Source organism: Uncinocarpus reesii, genomic scaffold (assembly GCF_000003515.1).
Source record: "Uncinocarpus reesii 1704 scaffold_2 genomic scaffold, whole genome shotgun sequence".
In the NCBI taxonomy this organism is placed as follows: Eukaryota; Fungi; Ascomycota; class Eurotiomycetes; order Onygenales; family Onygenaceae; genus Uncinocarpus; species Uncinocarpus reesii.
In genome coordinates, this window is record NW_003052499.1 from 4,470,232 (window position 1) to 4,488,729 (window position 18,498).

The 18,498-nt window shown below is 49.8% G+C and overlaps 7 protein-coding genes across 7 annotated transcripts in view; 6 read left to right on the forward strand and 1 right to left on the reverse strand.

Moving 5' to 3' along the window:
• Positions 1–258: 258 nt before the first annotated feature.
• Positions 259–3,295, forward strand: UREG_04473 (uncharacterized protein; the record flags this gene model as incomplete). Its single annotated transcript, XM_002544910.1, has 2 exons — positions 259–2,521; positions 3,072–3,295. The coding sequence occupies 2 exons, from the start codon at positions 259–261 to the stop codon at positions 3,293–3,295; spliced, it is 2,487 nt and encodes an 828-aa protein (XP_002544956.1).
• Positions 3,296–3,496: 201 nt separating this feature from the next.
• UREG_04474 (uncharacterized protein) lies at positions 3,497–3,742 on the forward strand (the record flags this gene model as incomplete). Its single annotated transcript, XM_002544911.1, has 1 exon — positions 3,497–3,742. The coding sequence occupies one exon, from the start codon at positions 3,497–3,499 to the stop codon at positions 3,740–3,742; it is 246 nt and encodes an 81-aa protein (XP_002544957.1).
• A 2,312-nt stretch (positions 3,743–6,054) lies between these two features.
• On the forward strand, positions 6,055–7,358 carry UREG_04475 (uncharacterized protein; the record flags this gene model as incomplete). The annotated part of the gene is made up of 4 exons (XM_002544912.1): positions 6,055–6,446; positions 6,551–6,902; positions 7,035–7,097; positions 7,170–7,358. The coding sequence occupies 4 exons, from the start codon at positions 6,055–6,057 to the stop codon at positions 7,356–7,358; spliced, it is 996 nt and encodes a 331-aa protein (XP_002544958.1).
• Positions 7,359–9,194: 1,836 nt separating this feature from the next.
• Positions 9,195–12,225, forward strand: UREG_04476 (uncharacterized protein; the record flags this gene model as incomplete). The annotated part of the gene is given in 7 exon segments (XM_002544913.1): positions 9,195–9,278; positions 9,303–9,371; positions 9,547–9,722; positions 9,742–9,938; positions 9,987–10,424; positions 10,505–11,428; positions 11,459–12,225. The coding sequence occupies 7 exon segments, from the start codon at positions 9,195–9,197 to the stop codon at positions 12,223–12,225; spliced, it is 2,655 nt and encodes an 884-aa protein (XP_002544959.1).
• A 1,348-nt stretch (positions 12,226–13,573) lies between these two features.
• On the reverse strand, positions 13,574–15,349 carry UREG_04477 (uncharacterized protein; the record flags this gene model as incomplete). The annotated part of the gene is made up of 4 exons (XM_002544914.1): positions 13,574–13,909; positions 13,973–14,424; positions 14,591–15,259; positions 15,319–15,349. 4 exons carry the CDS (start codon positions 15,347–15,349, stop codon positions 13,574–13,576), a joined length of 1,488 nt encoding a protein of 495 aa, XP_002544960.1.
• A 657-nt stretch (positions 15,350–16,006) lies between these two features.
• Positions 16,007–17,304, forward strand: UREG_04478 (uncharacterized protein; the record flags this gene model as incomplete). The annotated part of the gene is made up of 4 exons (XM_002544915.1): positions 16,007–16,024; positions 16,071–16,592; positions 16,648–16,962; positions 17,041–17,304. 4 exons carry the CDS (start codon positions 16,007–16,009, stop codon positions 17,302–17,304), a joined length of 1,119 nt encoding a protein of 372 aa, XP_002544961.1.
• A 481-nt stretch (positions 17,305–17,785) lies between these two features.
• Positions 17,786–18,498, forward strand: part of UREG_04479 (fumarate hydratase) — a gene marked incomplete at both ends in the record, with an annotated part of 3,147 nt that continues 2,434 nt past the window's right edge. Inside the window, 4 exons of the mRNA XM_002544916.1 lie at positions 17,786–18,013; positions 18,079–18,123; positions 18,193–18,230; positions 18,303–18,418. Of these exons, the coding sequence (XP_002544962.1) occupies positions 17,786–18,013; positions 18,079–18,123; positions 18,193–18,230; positions 18,303–18,418 (427 nt within the window). The remainder of the gene's footprint in view (positions 18,014–18,078; positions 18,124–18,192; positions 18,231–18,302; positions 18,419–18,498) is intronic.

Consider the following 18,498-nt stretch of genomic DNA (forward strand, 5'->3'; position numbering starts at 1 on the left):
GTTCGCCTTTTCGGAGCGCGTGCAGGCGGCGGGGAGGAAAGAGGGGAAACCAAGGGAGTGATATCTGAAATGGAGTGCATTTATGTCGGGCACGAAGCAGGCATCTACCACTTGGCCAACAGAGAATATCTTATAAAGCCCAGGCATTAGAACGCCGCGTTGACTGCCACCTTTCTGTCAACTTGTGCAATCGGCGCTCCTGTTCCATTTGACCTCGCTGCTTTCGAGACGGTGCCAAACCAGAACGACCGGATAACTATGCCAAGGCTGACTCGACAAAGCACGTATCTCTCCTATCACGGGGCTACCACCCCCGGAGCTGGCCCTAATCCCTCGATTGACTCAAACTATGCCGCAAGAAACTGGAACTTCAACTTCAGTTTACCGGAGATTCAAAAAATTCTCCGCAAGCACAAGGTGTTCACCGTCGCGGAAGGTTATGAGATGCACAACCTTCCCAAATTCCACGACCTTACGGCATATGGAATAAGTGAGGACGACGAGTTGAAACTATGGGAGGAAGAAGTGCGAAGATTACTCGATGCCGCAGACATGGACAATCCTCTTACGCTAAACAACGGCGCATACCGAAATATTGATGCATTGCTCGGAAGCGTCGATCAAGACGGCTATTCAAAATTAGATAGGCTCTCGATGCAGATCGTGCAAGCACTCTCTGTTTGCGTCCATGATAGCCAACTGCTCCTCATTGAATTCTGTCCCGAACTGGCAAACTTCAAATTTTTCGAAATCGGTGAACAAAAGCTGAGGAACGAATTCGACGTACATGAAAGAAAAGAGAGGTACCACTCGTCTCTCCGCTTAGAGGAAGGTAACGAGGAATGCTACCATGCTTTAGTCGATTACATCACAGCGGTGCTGATTCGGGTTCTGCTGAGATCTGCTGAGGGCCCATACTGGCAGCATAACTGCATTGCCTCAGTGGCTAAGCATGCTGCAAAGTTGAAGGTCATCGCCTTTGACCTCGCTGGGGCTATCAGCACGTCTCTGCAGGCCGCATCGGAAGTTCGACATCGCATGCTTCGCCAAAAGGACTCGCCTTCCATGGTGATGCCGGACGGTGACGATAAAGAAAGCCCATTTGAACGGCGTCGAAAAGCCTTACAGGGGGATCGCTCTAACGCAAGCTTGAAGTACTTTCACCAGATTCATGTGTTTGAGCAGTCTATTTTTGCTCTTTTGGATGCCATCAGCGTCAATCTCGGGTCAGCTAAGAGATCTGGGTTGCCAGTGGACGTCTTCGAGGCCAGTGCGCTTATATATGAGACCTACGTGAATGGCCGACTAACTCTGCTCTGTGGTGGGCGTGATGGTTCGATAGGGATTACCTCTAATCCTTTGGAAATCCGCTGTGCGACCACGATATTTGAGGTATGTCGAGAGACACTGAGACCACTCCAGAGGTCTCAACAAACAGCCGCGGCAGATACCCAGTTTACGGAAATCCAATGGAAATGGACAGATCTCGGACAGGATGGGAATCTCAAGGGAAGCGACTCTGGAAAGATTCTCTTTTACAATATGGACAGCCTAATCACGGCCTTAGTGCCATTTTTAATGATGGATGGGAAGATTGCCTTTCTCCTGAACACGTTCTTGACAGGGGCCTCCTTTTACACTGATCCAACGGAGCCTGTTCGCCCTTTTGCCGAGATCCGCTTTATCGCTGCTTTTAGTATAAGGACAAGTGCATATCGCGAGAAAAGATCAGGTCTTATAAGCGAGACCGGGGTTTGCTCAGTACCAAACACTCCGATGTGGGCAAGAGTTGTTGCTACTTCCCACTGCTATTCTCCCGAGGATAAGCTGCGTCGGGACCGTGAGAAAGCAATGGAAAGGGTCAAAGAGGGCATGGACGCAATGAGCCAGTGGACCATGGACGAAAAATCGATCATTGTTCCGTCTGCCTGGTATTCTTGGAGTGTGCTATCTGTCTGCGGGGTGCTCGTGGCCGGCGGTCTGGCCATCGGCCTCTCTGTCGAGACCCGTATCAGGGGGGTGGATCCCTTCAATATTGCGATATTCTGTTGGGCTCTAGCAGGATTTGTCATGGTAGTTGCCAAATCAGTACGTGTTGAAAATTGGCCGTGGAGGGACTTTCTTCTCGGACAAGTTGTTTGTCGATCTATCACTGAGCTTCATGCTGTGACAGGCGCCGATGCTCAACTAATACTTGCCCTTCTTCTCCGCTTCGAATCCCGCATACAGCTTCACACGCGCGGGCCATTTCATACCGTTTTCTCACGAAAGGCCGATGATGGTTTTTCAATTGATGAACCCATGAAGACATCGACTTTGATTGATGGGGGTTTGGTTTTTGTGCGAGTACAGAGTTTGGCGGGACCGGCGTTAGTCAGTATTTCGGCCGGATATTTGGGCTGCTACAATGAGGTCGCGCATCAAGGGTCGACCGAAGAAGGATCAAAGCCTATATGTCGGGACTTGAACGAGGTGGGACGCTGGGAGAGGGGCTCTGACGGACTTCCACTGTTAATCATCTGTACAAATAAGTTGCAATGGTATCAAGTATTGGGGATATACTGTGGTGATGTTGTGTTTCAATAAGCAGTGCTCACTGCTGCAGCTGAACAGCAGGTGACTAGGAAAGATATTGTCAGATCTTATAAAGTGTTGCTTGTTGCAACTACTTATGGGATGAGAAAGACTTGTTTATCATAATAATGTGACTGAAAAGAGCGCAGGTCAGTGAAATCAGCTCCTCTGGAATAAGAGTGATGGCATTTGTTGAGTTGAATTTCATGGAAATAGGATCATAACAGAGAACTCAAGGGATTCAATTTTCAGCTGTGTTCGATTTCATCCTTCTGTGCCCTTTTGACAATTCTTCCTGAGATCCTTCCCTTGCTTTATCTCCTCCCTTTTATACTGAGCTCATTCAAGTAGTTAGTTAACCAGTCAACTAACTACTCTAGCTTCTTTGATTTTCTTAGCCTCTTTCTTAGCCCTCTGCGCTTTTCTTTAGATAGGTTTGGCAGCTTTCTTGAGCTATTGAGCCTTTGTGCGTCTCTACCTCTTAACGGCTTTTGCAGTCTTTATGTTCCTTGCTACAACTATATCGATGGCTTCTCATTTCTTTGTCCGGGTTTTGATTGTATTCATGGCCTCCAAGCCCACTGAAACGGCCAAGAAAATGCTATCAGACCCAGTTACCACTGTTGAGGATATTGACTACGATGATCTCGCCTGGGATGTCAGTGACCTTCTCTTTGAAGCTTGGAAAACCAGCAAGCTTCTGGACAAAACCCGATTGTGAGAGATTGGGGGATTGATAGATAAATGGCGTGGAGGTGTTCCCGAGGAGCTATGCTACCCGGGCCGCGGCGCATTCAATGTCTGGATGCAGATGGAGTTCACGGACGGCGGGTCGGCGGTTGCTCGAGTACCGTCCCCTGGAAAGTCAATGCACTAAGGCCCAGCAGAAGAGAACCCCAGTTGACTTGGGCCGGTTATTATCATGGACTATGTTAAACATGAGTCTGATCTTATTGACGTTCTCAATACTCCTGGTATTGCGAGACATGAGCAACCATCCTTAAACCCTGAGACCGCCATGGATGTTCTCCAGACTGCATACTCTCAAATGGCAACTATTTTTTACTTCAGCTCAATCAGCATTCATCCAATGCAATTGGGTCGATTTCGAAAGTTGTTGAAGATGATGAATTTGACTACCGCTGGGAGGTCAAACATCATCCATTGATCTTGAATATGAATGAATTGATCCAACTGGGCGGGGCTTCTCTCTTGCACCCCAACCAAGCCATTTGACACTTCCGACTCCTTTTATTTTGCCTTAGCCGAGATGCACATGGCCCATTTTGCATCCCAGACAAATGGAATCATCACGTCAGCCAGAGACTTCAAGTGCAAGTACATATCCTGCTGCTTATTCTGCAAGCTCACGCGTGATGGACGACTCTCTACCAATAACCGCCATCCATTCAAGCTGTTTGTGACAATTTCCACCCTGCCAATGCATGGTGGATTGGGAGTTTACCCATGCAGAACCACCTAGTTTTGCAGACAGCCCCCTTTTCTGGCTTCTCATTGAGCTACCTGAATACTGGACCCAGGGCTTAGTTAGATAACTGGACAAAGCTTACAAAGCCCGTTTCACAACCTCCCTAGACACCATTTGAAAGCAAGAAGAAGGTGCTCTTCATTGAGGTGTGATCAGCAAACCCCAGCGTCCAGCGGAATGAATGAAGCAAAGTTGGGAAGCTTGTGACTTCTGGATTAACTATGGGGCGTGATGCAGGTGGGCATTTGACCTGGTATACTGGGCGAAAATTGATAGAAAGTTTTTTGGTGAGGATGGCCTTGAAGATAGGATTCAGCAACTGACAGCTGAGGAGAGATATGGTATGAGCGCCTTCATGGACAAGGAGGTAAAGGAATGGAGCGGCAGCACACTCTTCCAGTATGGCCACCACTGTGGTCCTCAGAATCCACCAGTTTGAATACTGATACACATTAATGAATCCGGTTAATTGTGTGGAACTCCCTTCTAAACAGACACATATGACCACAGGAAGTGGAATACAGGGCTTCCCGTCCGCTCAGCCGTACTTAAGCCACTTGCCAGCTGGCTAGTAGTTGGGTGGGTGACCACCAGTGAATCCTGGCTGTTGTATGTTTTTTTTCGGTGAGAATGATAGTCAGTTAAACCGAGAGAGTTTCGGTGTCTCTAAGGACAAACCAATTCGCCATCTGAAATACAAAGTCGAGAAGAAGAGAAAAAACCTGCGTTCGAAATCAAGCTTCCGGGAGTTTTCTCTCAGGCTGTTCTAACAGTGGTCCTCCGGTTGAATGCCGAACTAGATTGTCCGTCGAGATCCAGACTGCAGTGTCGATGGGCAAAAGGAACGATGGAGATGTGATTCCGTGCAGGCCCCCGGTGGTGGAACAGGAAACAAGATGTCAAACAGATGGCGTCAACTCGACCTGACGCGGCTTGCCTTTTCGACAAAATAATATTCCGATGAGTTGCTCTCTCATGATGCGGTGTGCATAAACCTGGTTTCTCTGGCTCTCGGCGCCTGTTCCCACTCAAGGCTCGCCAGCCACCAGCAAAACTGATCACAGAGGGGGCGGAGGTTCATTGGCCCTTCAAATAGCGTGTGAGCCATGCACGTCGCACTGCAGATTGCTGATGAGGAGACAGAGATTTTTCCGAGTTCCAGGACTGATGGTTCTGTAGTGAACTATGCCAGTGGTGCTACCGAGTAACTACACCTTGAACATGCTGATGACCAGAGAAGGCTTTGATGTTGAACGAGCGATCCCTCACAAGATGGGAATATTCTATCGAGACGGCATTACGGCATCGCTTTAATCCCAGTCCTGGCTAATTTGGAGCCACCCAGCGGACCCAATTCCCCTCTCCTAGTCCGAAAATCCTCGCCAACTTGTCACAGTGATAGGCTGCTCCAAGGTGCGATCTCTGGTCAATCAACAGGCTGTTTTTCCTGGTGGCTTTTTCGCTGCTGGAATCAGAGCCAGATCTGACTCGTCCCACGTATCCATGAGCTGTGCTTTTCTTTTCACACCAGCTTTGAAGCTTCAGTTGGCAGCGAAGCGAGCAAGATGGCCCGTCCATCAGCCATCGTCCTGCCTGTTCCTGCTCTGCCGTTGCGGGGTGGTTTCCACTCATTTTTCTTTGCAATTTGAATCATTGGCTACCAGAGCCACAGTCGTCGAAATGGAGAGAGATTCTTATATTTGTGATTTACTTCTAATACGAAGTACCGAGCAATGAGCATTTCCTCAATTGCCACGGTGGTTGATCCCATCCAAGCTTCAATCGGAGCTAAGCCTTTTAATATTTTATGGCCAATTTGTTGCATTGGTGCGACTCAGAGCCCATTTCTCTATATAACCTAGGGGCTTCCGCTCGATTGCCCGCAAGGACTGCGCGCAATTTTCCTGAAATTTGAATAGCCGGCCTGTTCCCTGTACGCCCGTCCAATTTGCCCCCCCCTTGAGGAGAAATAAAGGAAAAAAAAGAAACGGATGGATCGCTCAGATATCTCCGTTGTCGCGGTTGAATTGTCCGGACATCGACCTGGTAAAGCGATGGTGCTTCGTGGTGACAGCCTCCAGTCTTCTAAACTTCCCCCAATGCAACCGCATCCGATGAAACCGATCCCAATGGATGGACACTGGGAGAACAGCGCGTCCAACGGCGTTCCGCGCGCGCCTCCCACCCACATCCACTCACCACACCCGCAGCGAAAGGACTCCCATCGCGCGCACTTTCGATCTCAGCGCCCTACCTCGCCGCCGAGCGGCAGCGAATACTCGGGCGCAAGTAGGGAGGGGGAACAGGGCCCTCGAAGCCCCGGCGGGTTGTCGAATTCAGACAAGTCCAAGGCGGGATCAACCGAGCAGCGCTCGAACACGCCGTCAATCGTCGAAGTCGACGTCGTTCCGCCGCTCACCAAGGTGCACTTCTCCTGCTATCAATCTCATCGATCATTTATGGTTTCGCGAAATACGTACTTCGCAGTGCCTTGTATGACCTGCCTCAAGGCCGATCGACAGGCGCGGTGGCGGTGCGCCTTTTGTTACTTACGCGTGTGCGGCGATTGCGCCAAGGGGATCTCGAACTGCAAGGATCGCTCGTTGATGGAGTTTCTCGAGAATCTCGTACAGGATTTGGAAGGCCCAGCATCATGACGGCTCTGCTCCTTCGAATGCAACACCATTTTCCCATTCATGAACCCCCTTTGCCGCCGAATTTGTCGATAAACTTTGAGCTGGCGTTGCAGAACATAGTACAGGGCGTTGATATGACCTGCTTTGCTTTCGGGTTTTGGGGTATATTTCAAGCTGGGCGCTATTGGGACGACGATATTAATGTTAATTAACCCCGTGCCTAACTTCATATCCGGCTGGGCATGGGCTTTTGGGGATAGACGTTTGGGAGTACCCTCGGCTACTGTGAAACTCTTTTCGTTCACAGCTTCGGGACAGACGTTGCTTGATCCAAGTCAATTCCTGATTTGAAAAAGGCTACGTTTCCTTATTACGGCGGATATGGGTTGATTGCTGTGGTATGTGGGATGCCGGAACCGGCGCACTGTGTTTTCCCCCCAGGTGGCACAGAAAACAACATTTCCCTGAAGATACCGCGATCCAAGGTCTTCTCTCCCGATCGGACAAATCGAACGGAAATGCGGAGGTTCTCCCCCCAACATTCGACCAACCACGGTCCACGCAAGCCGGAGCAACCCAGTTTGGAAGATGAGATCAAGCTCGAATTTGCTTCCTCGTCGACGAAGAGGGCGTTTCGCCTTATCTCCGCGCTATTTTAGGGCTAGGATGGCGAGAATACGTGAGAGTAATAGGCCTTTTCCAATTGGGCTGCGACCAGTGGACGATGACTCACGAGTCGGTCCGTGGCATCCCGTCGGCGCCTTTTGGGCAAACAACAACAGAGAGGACGGATCGGGGAATCCTGCTTGTTCGTGAATTATTATAAGCTTTGTTTGGGATGAAAGTAATTATGATTCTTTTCAGGGAGAGCCGGAAAAGTGAAGCTGTAGACTCGTGTGATCAGCATGGCTGCAGGCAGGGTTTTTGGTGAAGCCGTTGTTCCATCAGCGATTGCCAACCCTGCAGCCGTATCTGTAGAGTAACGAATTGATGAAGGGCACAGAGTAACCATGGGCTGGAGAGGCAGTGAAGGGATTACATATACAGCACAGTCCGCCACAGGGCTTTTCTCCATCATCTTCCCTGTTGTCTTTCTACAGTCTTACTCTCCACTCCGCACTCTTCCCTAGTAAATGCACCACCAACTTCCACTCCATTCGATCCGGTCAGACTGACCATCTGCTCAGCTCCCCTCTTGTCTCACGAATCAGCTCACGGGCTGGTTGATGATTCCAGGCCACAGCAAGCTCAGTCCCTCTAGGTATGTCACGAGGCTCGTTTTCTTCTTCTTCTTCTTCTTCCCCTTCTCGCGGCGCTGAAACCCCATCGCGGTCGCTGCCTGGCCCCTTTGTTGCGATGGCAACCTACGCTATCGAAGACGGCCCCCTTGTTCGCCGTTCTGGCTAATGTTGCTTCTGCTGCTGGCTGGTTGTTGCGTGTGCCTGATATGCTTGATTTGAATCTGCTCCTCGAATTCCGTTTTGTTCGTTATTTTTTATTTTTTTCCCAGCCCCCACCATCCTTGACGCTTTGAAGCCTAAAAATCCGCATTGGCGACGTAAAAAGGGGGGGGGAAGGACAAGAGCCTGGCGTCAAATCCGCTTCAAGGCTTCGACTCATCAGCCATCCCGAGCATTGAACTAACAAATGGGCTTGTCAGAACGGCTAAAAAGAACTGGGGATTCAAAAAGGCCTGCGGAGCGGCCTCTTTGCCCTTGACTCGTCTTCCACATTACTTCTCAACTCTGGTCTGCTTGTTGTTCATCGTAAAAAACAGTCGGTTTATATTCAGTATCTTTGCTTCTCGTCTCTACTGCGACTGTACACTCGCCACTCCGTTCTCTATTTCTGCTTTAGTGTTGTTGGCGGTGACTGTTTGAATGACTCCGCTGTGATTTGTCTCATTGCCACTATCCTTCGAATACCCAACCGTCGATATTCGATGCCAAACGCACGCCTTTAAACCAAAAGACTGTCCAGAGTACCAGCAACAGTCCTAACCACGAGGTATGTGGCCGTTCCTTTTGTCGCCAGAGTTGCCTGTCGACCGCACCACCTCCACTGCGTGGACCCCGAGCCTCCCTTGCCACCTCGCCACCACAACTCGCGATCGACTCATTTGATGGCCCAAGCCCGCGAAGTCGCATCACCACTCCTCCCCTTATCAACGAAGGAGTCATCGTCTCCTTAGAGTTTTTTGCGCCCGATGGCTGACTTACTCAGCGTTTCTTAGTTCTCATCGTCCTTTTTTCGCCTTCATCGCCGCCCTGCCTCTCTGACTCCCATCTCGTCCGGTTTCGGTCCTTCGTTGGAATGTCTCAATAAATCGAGAATAACTGTCGAAAAGAGGAAGCACAGAGCAACCGCGATACTCCCCTTCTCTTGTGTCATCCTGGCTTCCTACTGATCAACTCCAGACAGCCGCCTGGATAAGCGCGACCGCTTAGCTGGTGCGGCCTGGGCCTGTCCAACCACCCTCACTTACCTTCTCAACAATGACGATGCTCTTTGCCTGTATTCTTGCCTACGATCCGATCATCGCCTGCGAAGATTCCAAGCCTGCGTTGCCCCTTATTCGTGTCGAGATGACTACCTGCGTTTAGAGAGCCTGGTTTTGCCGCTGGGGAGTCACACTGCCTAATCCGGAGTGTCTACGCGCCACGCCACAACCAGTACATAACAACAGGCTGTGCCTCCTCGTCCGCTGTGACCTGGTACCTTGCATATCTGCCCTCTGTTCCTCCGACGCTAGTCATCTCTTCGCGCCGTTTTGTTTCTTTTGTCTTTCAGCCCTGCCGTTGTGTGTTGCTTTTTGTGTTGCTGTCTCTTGTTCTTGGAATCTCGCAGGTGGTGATCGGAACTCGTCCTCTTCCTCCTCCTGCTACCACCACCACTCCTCCTTACCACCCTCCTACAACGCCTCCACAATATCTCGCCCTCTCCGTCTCTATCGTATACGCCCGCCTACTTCCTCCTGCCGGCGCACCGACTCATTCTTCTCTTCGCCCGGTCCCCGATCTAGGGTGACTCACATATAAATAGTCATTCACCTTACCGCAAACCAACCTGGCTCTGCGTCAAGGTTAAAAGGTTTCCCCGTCACCTTTGTTACCATCAAAGACGGGCCTGTCCCCTCGCTGCCCCTATACGGTTCTATCGAAACGGTCTATTCCCCCCCCCAACAACCCGGATTATTTATTGTCCTTACCTCCCACCACCACCTCCGCTTCCAACCCTGTGTTAGTTTGATATAGAGTGTGCGCGGTTGTGCTTTTGGGATATGTCAGTAATGGACACCCTGGATTTCAATTTTGTAAATCCTTACCTGCAACATGCTTTACCGCGCCCTTACCCGTACGCCTCGTCAATCGCATCGTCTGCGTCCTCATCTTCCTCCTCCGTCTTTTCACTTGACTCTCTTTCCTCTCAGAGCTCAAGCTCGTCGATCTCGTCTTCGTCGATAGACGTGATCTGGGAGAATGATGAAAATTCGGGTCAAGGAAGATGCCCAAGCGTGACAAACCAGCCTAGTTCGCACTGTCCACTAGGAAAATCGGGTTATGGTAAAGTTACCGACGAGAATACCGTGGCCCCTGACCTTCGTCGACACCCGCGACGTGTATTTCGGACCGCAAACGCTGATATCGGCAAAAGCTGTCCGCGTCAACCGCCTCCGCTGGTGCGCGCGTCCCATCTGAGGTTCGGTTTTGTCGATCGGCTTGTCGGTAAGTGGGAGAAAATCCTTCCCTCGTGCTTGTTTCTTGTCTGACTGTGAATCCCTGCTCTCTTTTTCCGATTATTGAAGACTCTGCTGCGCAAATTGTCGAAATCATATGGCCACTCGCAGTCGAGGCTGCCCGGAGCGACTCAACTTTGGGTTGCAAAGGAGTCTTACCCCTCCGAAGCTTTATTCGGGAAACCCTCAGGAGATCTCGAACCAGCTATTCGACGCTGCAGGTAGCCTTATACTATCTTATTTTGATCAAACAACGCATACCAAGCCATAATTTTACCATGGAACAACCACATGTTCAGGAATACTCTCGCGCTATGCAGTGCGGCCGACGCATGTTCCTATCAGCCCTGATTTTGGCTTCAAAGTACCTTCAGGACAGAAACTATTCTGCTCGTGCTTGGAGCAAAATTTCGGGTTTGAGTACTACAGAGATCAACCAAAACGAACTGATCTTTCTCCAGGCGGTAGGATGGAGGCTTCATATTTCGGAGCCTGTTTTTCAGCGCTGGACCGATATCGTTTTGCGGTATACACCGTCATCTGACCATAGCTTTAACGGCGAAGGCCTGTCTTGGAAGACGGTCATACCATCTCTGACTCCCGAACTCGACAACGTCGATTTGGATAACGCTTGCACTGGGCCTGTTGCCATCCAGGATCTCCTACCACCCATTCAAACTCTGAGTCCGACCAGTTCTCCTGACACTGGTTGTCGGCGCCGATCTTTGGCAGCCAACCAGGTGCCAACATGCGATCGAAAATTCGATGCTCAGATCAGCCATAGCGCAGAATCACAACCGATACTGTTGCCAAATCCTCTTAAACTCGGTGTTCTTCCAACTCCGCAGATGAGCCCGCAGAGCCTCTCGAACAATACTCCTGCAGCGAGTGTTCTTCCGTTCACCGCTCGTGGGCCATCTATGACTTCCGCTATGCGACAAGCGCAGAATATGTGCGCTCAACGTACAACGCTCGACCAAAGACCACCTTTACGTATGTATACTAGTAAATCACTTCCTTCAGAGTCGTACCCTGTTTGCACTCGTCGTTCGTCTCTCGCTCGCTCATCCACTTCGTCTCCGGACTCGATGATATCCGATGTTCCATCCCTGACATCGTCGCGGTCAAGCCGGTCTTCTCGATCTTCTTCCATCTCTTCTGTTGCGTCAGGAACCTGCGCGCCTACATTGCCTCGTCTAGCTACCCGGGCGACTCGTCGCTGCGCAAGCACGAGAGATGGCAAGAAGACGTTTACGATCGCTTCGCCAATTGATGAAAGGTCTTGCTCAGATATCTTCGCATCCCCTGAGCCCATGTCTGCTTCTAGCACTCACTTTCCAGATCTGGCCAAGTTCTCTCTGGATGCATCAGTTGACATGGCTCACGAGGCTGCGCAGAGTCTTTGCGAGCTCTCTGTAGCTGTGCCCCGCTCCAATAAGTCGTCCGCTTTGAGGTCGCCTTGTCGATCCTCTCGGAAACGTGGACGTACTAGCTCTAACGACATGGACCTACAACATAAAGTCCGCCATCTGATGGCCTTGGACTACCCAGCAGGCGAGAACAATCCGACTTTTGTGCTTCCAGACGTTCAGCCTGCTGAGTCGTTCCTGTTGTCGGAGACCAAGACCGAGTGGTCTTCGTCAGGATGTTCGTTTGGCTCTCGTCGGCCTTTCCTACCTCTTCCATTTGCTACGGATAGAGTTATGGAACGTCCACCCTGCCCAAATGGTCTAGCTAGTTATCTTTGGAACAGGTCATCTTCAGAGAGTGTTGCGGACATGCTGGATTAGGTCAACTCACAGGAGGCATCTATATGCCCTTTGTTCAAGCTATCAGAACTCTTAACTTAATTTGTAACCTTGTTTCACCCATCCAGCCTGAATCTCTCATATCTATCATGAGAGGAGATTTCCAAGTGGTGGGCATTCTGGAGAACCCCGTTCAAGATGGGGACACCTGTCAATCTCTGAAGCAAGGTTTGCTTACCTTTTTGCATTGCATTATTTCAACCCTTCCCCCTTGTCCCTTACTTGCGGCCTCTTTTTTGCTCCGTTTGTGAAACCATGGATGGAGTTCGGGGGTGCCGGAGCTCAATTGCATCAACTCATCATATTCCGTCATGTGGGCGTGCGTGAAAAGGAGTATGGGAATTCTTTTAGTTTCCAAAAGCAAAGGCGGGTTTAACTTCCTTTGTATGCCGAACTATTGTCATTCCTATTGTACATAGCATATGCGTTGGCATCTTTTACGTATCCGCCTGCATCCCCTAACCCACCTACTTAACTACCTGCCGATCAATACCGACATGTCTTGACTTATAAATGCTTGCTGTCCGCAGTGATAAGCTACCGGTATCTCAAATCAACTTCCCACTATCCTCCCTATGTTCTCTGTGCGCCGGAACCAAGGGTGTTCACACCCACTCCAGATATCGGCTTTGCAGAGAGTAACCCGGTCCAGGAATCTTCCAAAGCAAAAGCACAGTGCAACACAAAAACTTCTGATTGACTTACAAAGCGAGTCAAATCCACGGAAAGCGACATCTCATCCCAAGCCCTCCAGAAAAAAAAAACTAAGTTAACTTTTAAGACAGACCTCCCGTCCCCTCCCGCTTTCACCTATTAGCTGCCCGACCAAGCTTAGTAGGATTTGAAAGAGCCTCTTCCAGAGTCAATCCTGCTAATCAGCGGACTTGAGCTAATATACAGCGGTTGACATAGAAGATGAGAAGGAGCGGGGTTCATTTGCGACTGGCCTAGAGAAATATGCGCTTCTCTCACTTGTCTTGAGTTGAATCTTTGATGGGCGGCTTTACGGAGAGAATGACCAGATCTCTCTGTTTCTTTCTGCCTTTCCCTTTTTTTTGCCACACTAATGTTACCATGATATGTGAAAGAGATATTCGAAGATCCGAACTATCATGTGCAGACTCCAAGTCCCGTCATCGTTTATCTACTAATCCGTAGCTAGCTGTGATGATTGTTATCATCTCAGCTCACCGGCTGTGACTCGGCGCTTGAAACAACAATGAAGACGGAACAATATCAGGTATACAGATAATGAATTGATAGAGCGAGTGTCACAGGTCCCCACTAGGTGCACGAAGGGGTATTAAGAATAATTATCACCTTCACTAGCTCAGGAACTCTCTTCCACCTGCTCGGGGCTTTCCAGATCGGACATCCCCAGGTGATATCGTTCCTCTTCGCTCAGTCCCTCATCTTCATCGGCTAGTCTCAATAATGTCGCAGATGCAAGATTTGGCTTGCTTCCATGACCAAATAGCCTGTACTGGGCTGGAGAATTAATTCCAAAGTATACTGTTCTGAGCAATCTTGCCGCTCTGAAAGGGTTCGAGCTGAACAAATTGAGGAATAGGCGTCGAAATGTGGGTGTAGCGCCGATGTCTCTCAAGAGATCGTCGCAGTAGGGCAGGTAGCGGATGGTGACAGTGTGCCGGTCAGAATTCACCATCTGCATACTCGAAATTAGCCGTGGCTCACTCAAAATCGGTCGATGCTGAAAGGAACAACCTACGCTTGACACTAGTGATGCCTGATAAACTGCTATATCGTCATACACCTCTTCCATGGGAGGCAATTTGATTCGACCGGCAAGTACTGAAGTTGCCCATCTCGCCTGTACCTCTGCTACCGGGATCAGAGGCCCAGCGAGCTCGACAAAGCCAATAAAAAATAGGTCTGAGAAAAGAGGTGAAGCCACTAATTTGTAAAGGTCCATTGAGTTGTTAGTGCTGAGGATTTCGTTATATGTCATCCGATAGCTCTCCTCGGGAACATATGGAACGCTCAGGTGATACCCAGTGCAAAAGATGACAACATCAACGTCAATGGAAGTCCCATCCGTTAAGATCAACGACGTTTCTGAGACACTTTGAATGGCTGCGCGATGCGGGATGATGCGCCCAGTTCGTATATTGTCCAGTAGGTCACTTCTCATCGTAACATTTGCTTCCATAAGCCCGTGGTCTGGTTGTATTATGTCAGGCAGTGTTCCCATAACATGGTTACATAGTTTTGTCTGGCACCACTGAGATAGCTGCGATGGTAGAATGGTTTCTACTACTCTGTCTACACTGGCGTTAGTTTTGTATGATTGCAATTAGACGCATCTAACACGGTCGTGCGAACTTACTGTCGAATGTTTCAGCCGGTTTGCCGAGAACGAAGCGAGGCACAATCCACCCACCTCTGCGAGTAATGAGATGGAGTTCTTTCGCCTGCCAGCTTATTTCAGAAGACAAATCTGCCGCAGAGTTGCCAAAGCCGATGATAGCTACTCTTTTCCCTTCCAGCCCTGTTGGCCTCCGGTAGACGCGACTATGGAAAATCTTTCCCTTGAATGTTTCCAGCCCCTCGAACTGGGGTATCACTGGCCTAGCGAGAGCACCAGAGCATGCGAACACCGCGTCATAGCAATCTTCAACCGGATCTCCTCCTTGTTGCACCGTCTTCACCGCCCATTTGCCATCTTCATTTTGTGAACACGAGATGACTTTGGTATTGAGGCGGATATGCTCCTTGAGGCCGAAATGGTCAGCGTATTCCTCTAGGTACTGGAAAAATCCTCGATGGCCAAAATAGTCGGGATATCGCGCAGGGTCCATGGGAAAGTCGCTGAAGGACGACGTATCACGGCAGGAATTCAGCAAGACTCCTTCATATATCGACGATGCTGTTTCACCGGTGACCGAGTCTGGCTCTTCATAGCACCATTGGCCACCGATGACATCACGGGACTCAAAGATTGTAGCGTTGAATCCTTCTTCGAGGCATTGTTTCAACGACGCCAGTCCAGAAAGGCCTATATATGACATTAGTCTTTTGGTCCCATGAAACAAAAGTATGGTACGGAGATCCTACCAGCCCCTACAATCGCTATTCTGAGAGCCATTAACGCGGCTCCAGGAGTCCACTAAATGGGCGGGCGCGGTGCAGATTCCTAGGAAAGGATTCAGGGAAGAGTCAAACGTTCATCCCTTGAGCTAATGACCTTTAAACGTCATTGCTATCAAAAGGGATGGCGCATAGAGGGTATCGGATTCGCCTTAGATATCAGCGAGCAGTTCCTACCTTGCTCGCGTTCTAGTAGCCCGAGGAAGGGGCATATTCTCGCCATAATCATAATCTCAGTCAATGAGGGAGTGATTAGGCAAATCAAATCCGCTCTAGTTTTGAGATCTTTGCCTGGAGTTTTTATAAATTGGCTGACACTCTGTCTGGAGCCATTCACTGTACCCCTTTTCTGCTTGTATTTTAGTGCGCATTGATTGGGTGATTTAATGCGACGATACAGCGAACTGATTGGTTGAATGCAGCCAATGAAAGTAACTAGTTACTGCCGAGGGCTTAGTCATGTTATCCTCATGCCGAAATGCCGAATGCGGGACAACAACACCAAGAGCGTTGTTGAGGACGGGGTACGATTGACAAAATATATTGGTGTTATTCGCTTCATCAATCTCAGGAGGAATCTCCTACTAACCAAACCAAGAATATCGACCGAAAGCGGGATATTTTCGCCAAAAGCTAGGCTTGCAGGATTGCGGATATGTCTGCCGCCGACCAGGTAGGATCGCAGATCAATGACATCGAGCCTTCTAATAAAGGGCCAGGAACGGGTAGGAGATCGTTCTCTCCATGATCTGAAACCGGTAACTATCGAACAGCCCTTGCTCAATAGCATTCCCCCCGGGTTAGTTCACCAGTTGGATCCCATATACGTTGATCACTATAATCGTTACAATGTTGGCCGGCTTCACACGCACCAGGTCCCGATAGAAGATTTCCGAGCTAATCCAGCGAAATACTTGATTGCGTATGGCCGAGCTTCTGCACCAGATATATATAAGATCACAGAGCAAAAGTGCCCAGTAAAAGGGGGCGAGATAAAGATCAGGATATTCGAACCTAAGCTAGTGATTCGCGGAGATGGCAAGCCGAAGAAGCGAGGAGCATATATCAACTTCCATGGAGGAGGGTGGGTATTTGGGGATCTCAATTCGGATCATCATTCCTGCAAACGCATCGTGCATGATCTGGGTGAAGGCGTGGTAGCTTTCGACGTCGACTACCGGCTTGCGCCAGAAAATAGACACCCTACCGCGATCGAGGATTGCTGGGCGGCTTTCCAATGGGTATGAAGGATGACACCAAGCCGCCCAAATCAGTTTCCGGCTAACATCGTTCCAGGTTCGCTCAAAAGCAGAGGAATTCAATCTTGACACAAACCGCATGGCTATTGGGGGAACATCCGCCGGTGGCCACTTGGCAATCGTGGTTGCTCACCTCTGTAGAGACAACGGGTTTCCACTGAGTCTTCAAATCTTGACTGTGCCAGTCACAGATATGCACAGCTCTTTCACACCCGATGGCGAATTTGACCGTGAAAACACACCATACGAGTCGTACCGTGAGATGGAGTTCACGGCTCCGCTCCCCGCAGAGAGGATGTCCTATTTCCATAAACATTGGCTGGGTGTGCCCCGGCCTGAGAAGTCTGAAGATGTAAGTCAACGAAGAATGAGGGCAATTCCATTGCCGATGTAGACAGCAATGTCATTGCACTCTAATTCGCGCATACAGGACTGGAAGATATCCCCGATCTTCGCACCGAATTTTGCCAATCTGGCCCCTGCCCTGGTCTGGACCGCTGAGATTGATCCCCTTCGGGACGAAGGCGAAGCCTATGCGGACAAGTTGAGAAACGCTGGGGTGCAGGTAGAGCTGATTCGTGTCCGGGGTGCACCACACATATTCGGCGGCCTGGACGACATCTTGGAAAGCGCAAGAAGATACCGGGAAAAATGTATTGAAGAGCTGAGGAAGAGCATTGGCGGATCTAGTTAGAGGGTAGCCATGAGTATGAAACTGATGCTCCTACATTCACAATTGCTGTCCAGGCTGTTCCCTACCTCCCTGCAATTCAGTGCTCAAAGCCAGCAAAAAAGGGCTTTTTTCCCTTTCCGCCGATGGGTGGAGAATTGTTTTGCCGGTATGATTGCCTTACCACACAATACACCGCCGTCTGCCTGGTGTATTGTGGGACTTGGTGCGTTTGCGCGGGATGATACCAAGCGAAACCGTATCGGCGTACGCGGGAAGACTCGGGATTGCCCAACGGCGACACAAAATGCGAAAGACTCTCTCCTCCTCGCCAAAACCTTTCTCGTCTCAATTGCATTTCTCCAGCGTTGTCAAAAGCGATAGACCGTATATCCCTCTTAGGATTTCTTGATATTGTATTACAAGATTTAAAGAATTTTTCTTTTTCCTTTTGTTACCTCGTTTGCGCATTCAATTTGGCATCTTGATTTTCTACCCTAACACGATGCTTAATTCCACATCCCGGAGTGCGCTCCGAGCAGCACATGCTTCTAGATCTCAAACACCTGTCCTGTCCCGATGGAGCCCCTCAACCTCTCCGTTCTGCCAGCTCTATCGTTCCATGACCACTATCCGCGCTCCGGTCTATCGTCCACATACCTCATTGTTTTCCATTAGTCGTCTAAACGTCGGATCTGGTGAAAGAGCTTTTGGGAGCACATCGGTCAATATGGTGGGTTCGATAGGATGGGATGGGACTACAAAAGGAAACAGGCTGACTGGAATTCGGTTTGATAGGCATCTGGCACTCGTACCGAAACCGATGCGTTTGGTGAGGTTCAGGTTGGTTTACCCTGAGACCTCTTAGTCCACGCACTAGCTTCCCAGAGTGATTGACCGGTGGTCGCGCAGGTTCCTGGAGATAAATATTGGGGTGCCCAGACGCAAAGGTAAGAGAATCTACGATCGAATACGGATAAACCTAGCAGCGCGATGTTAAGAATCAATCGGCGGGAAAACAGGTCGCTAGGGAACTTCGATATCAACCAGCCCCAAGACCGGATGCCACCTGCGATTGTTCGAGCCTTTGGTATTCTAAAGGGCGCTGCGGCAACGGTGAACATGCGATATGGCCTTGGTAATTGCGAACTTCACACAAAAAAATGACTGAACTCGAGCTGAGGAGGTTATAGATCCGACTATCGGCAAGGCTATCGA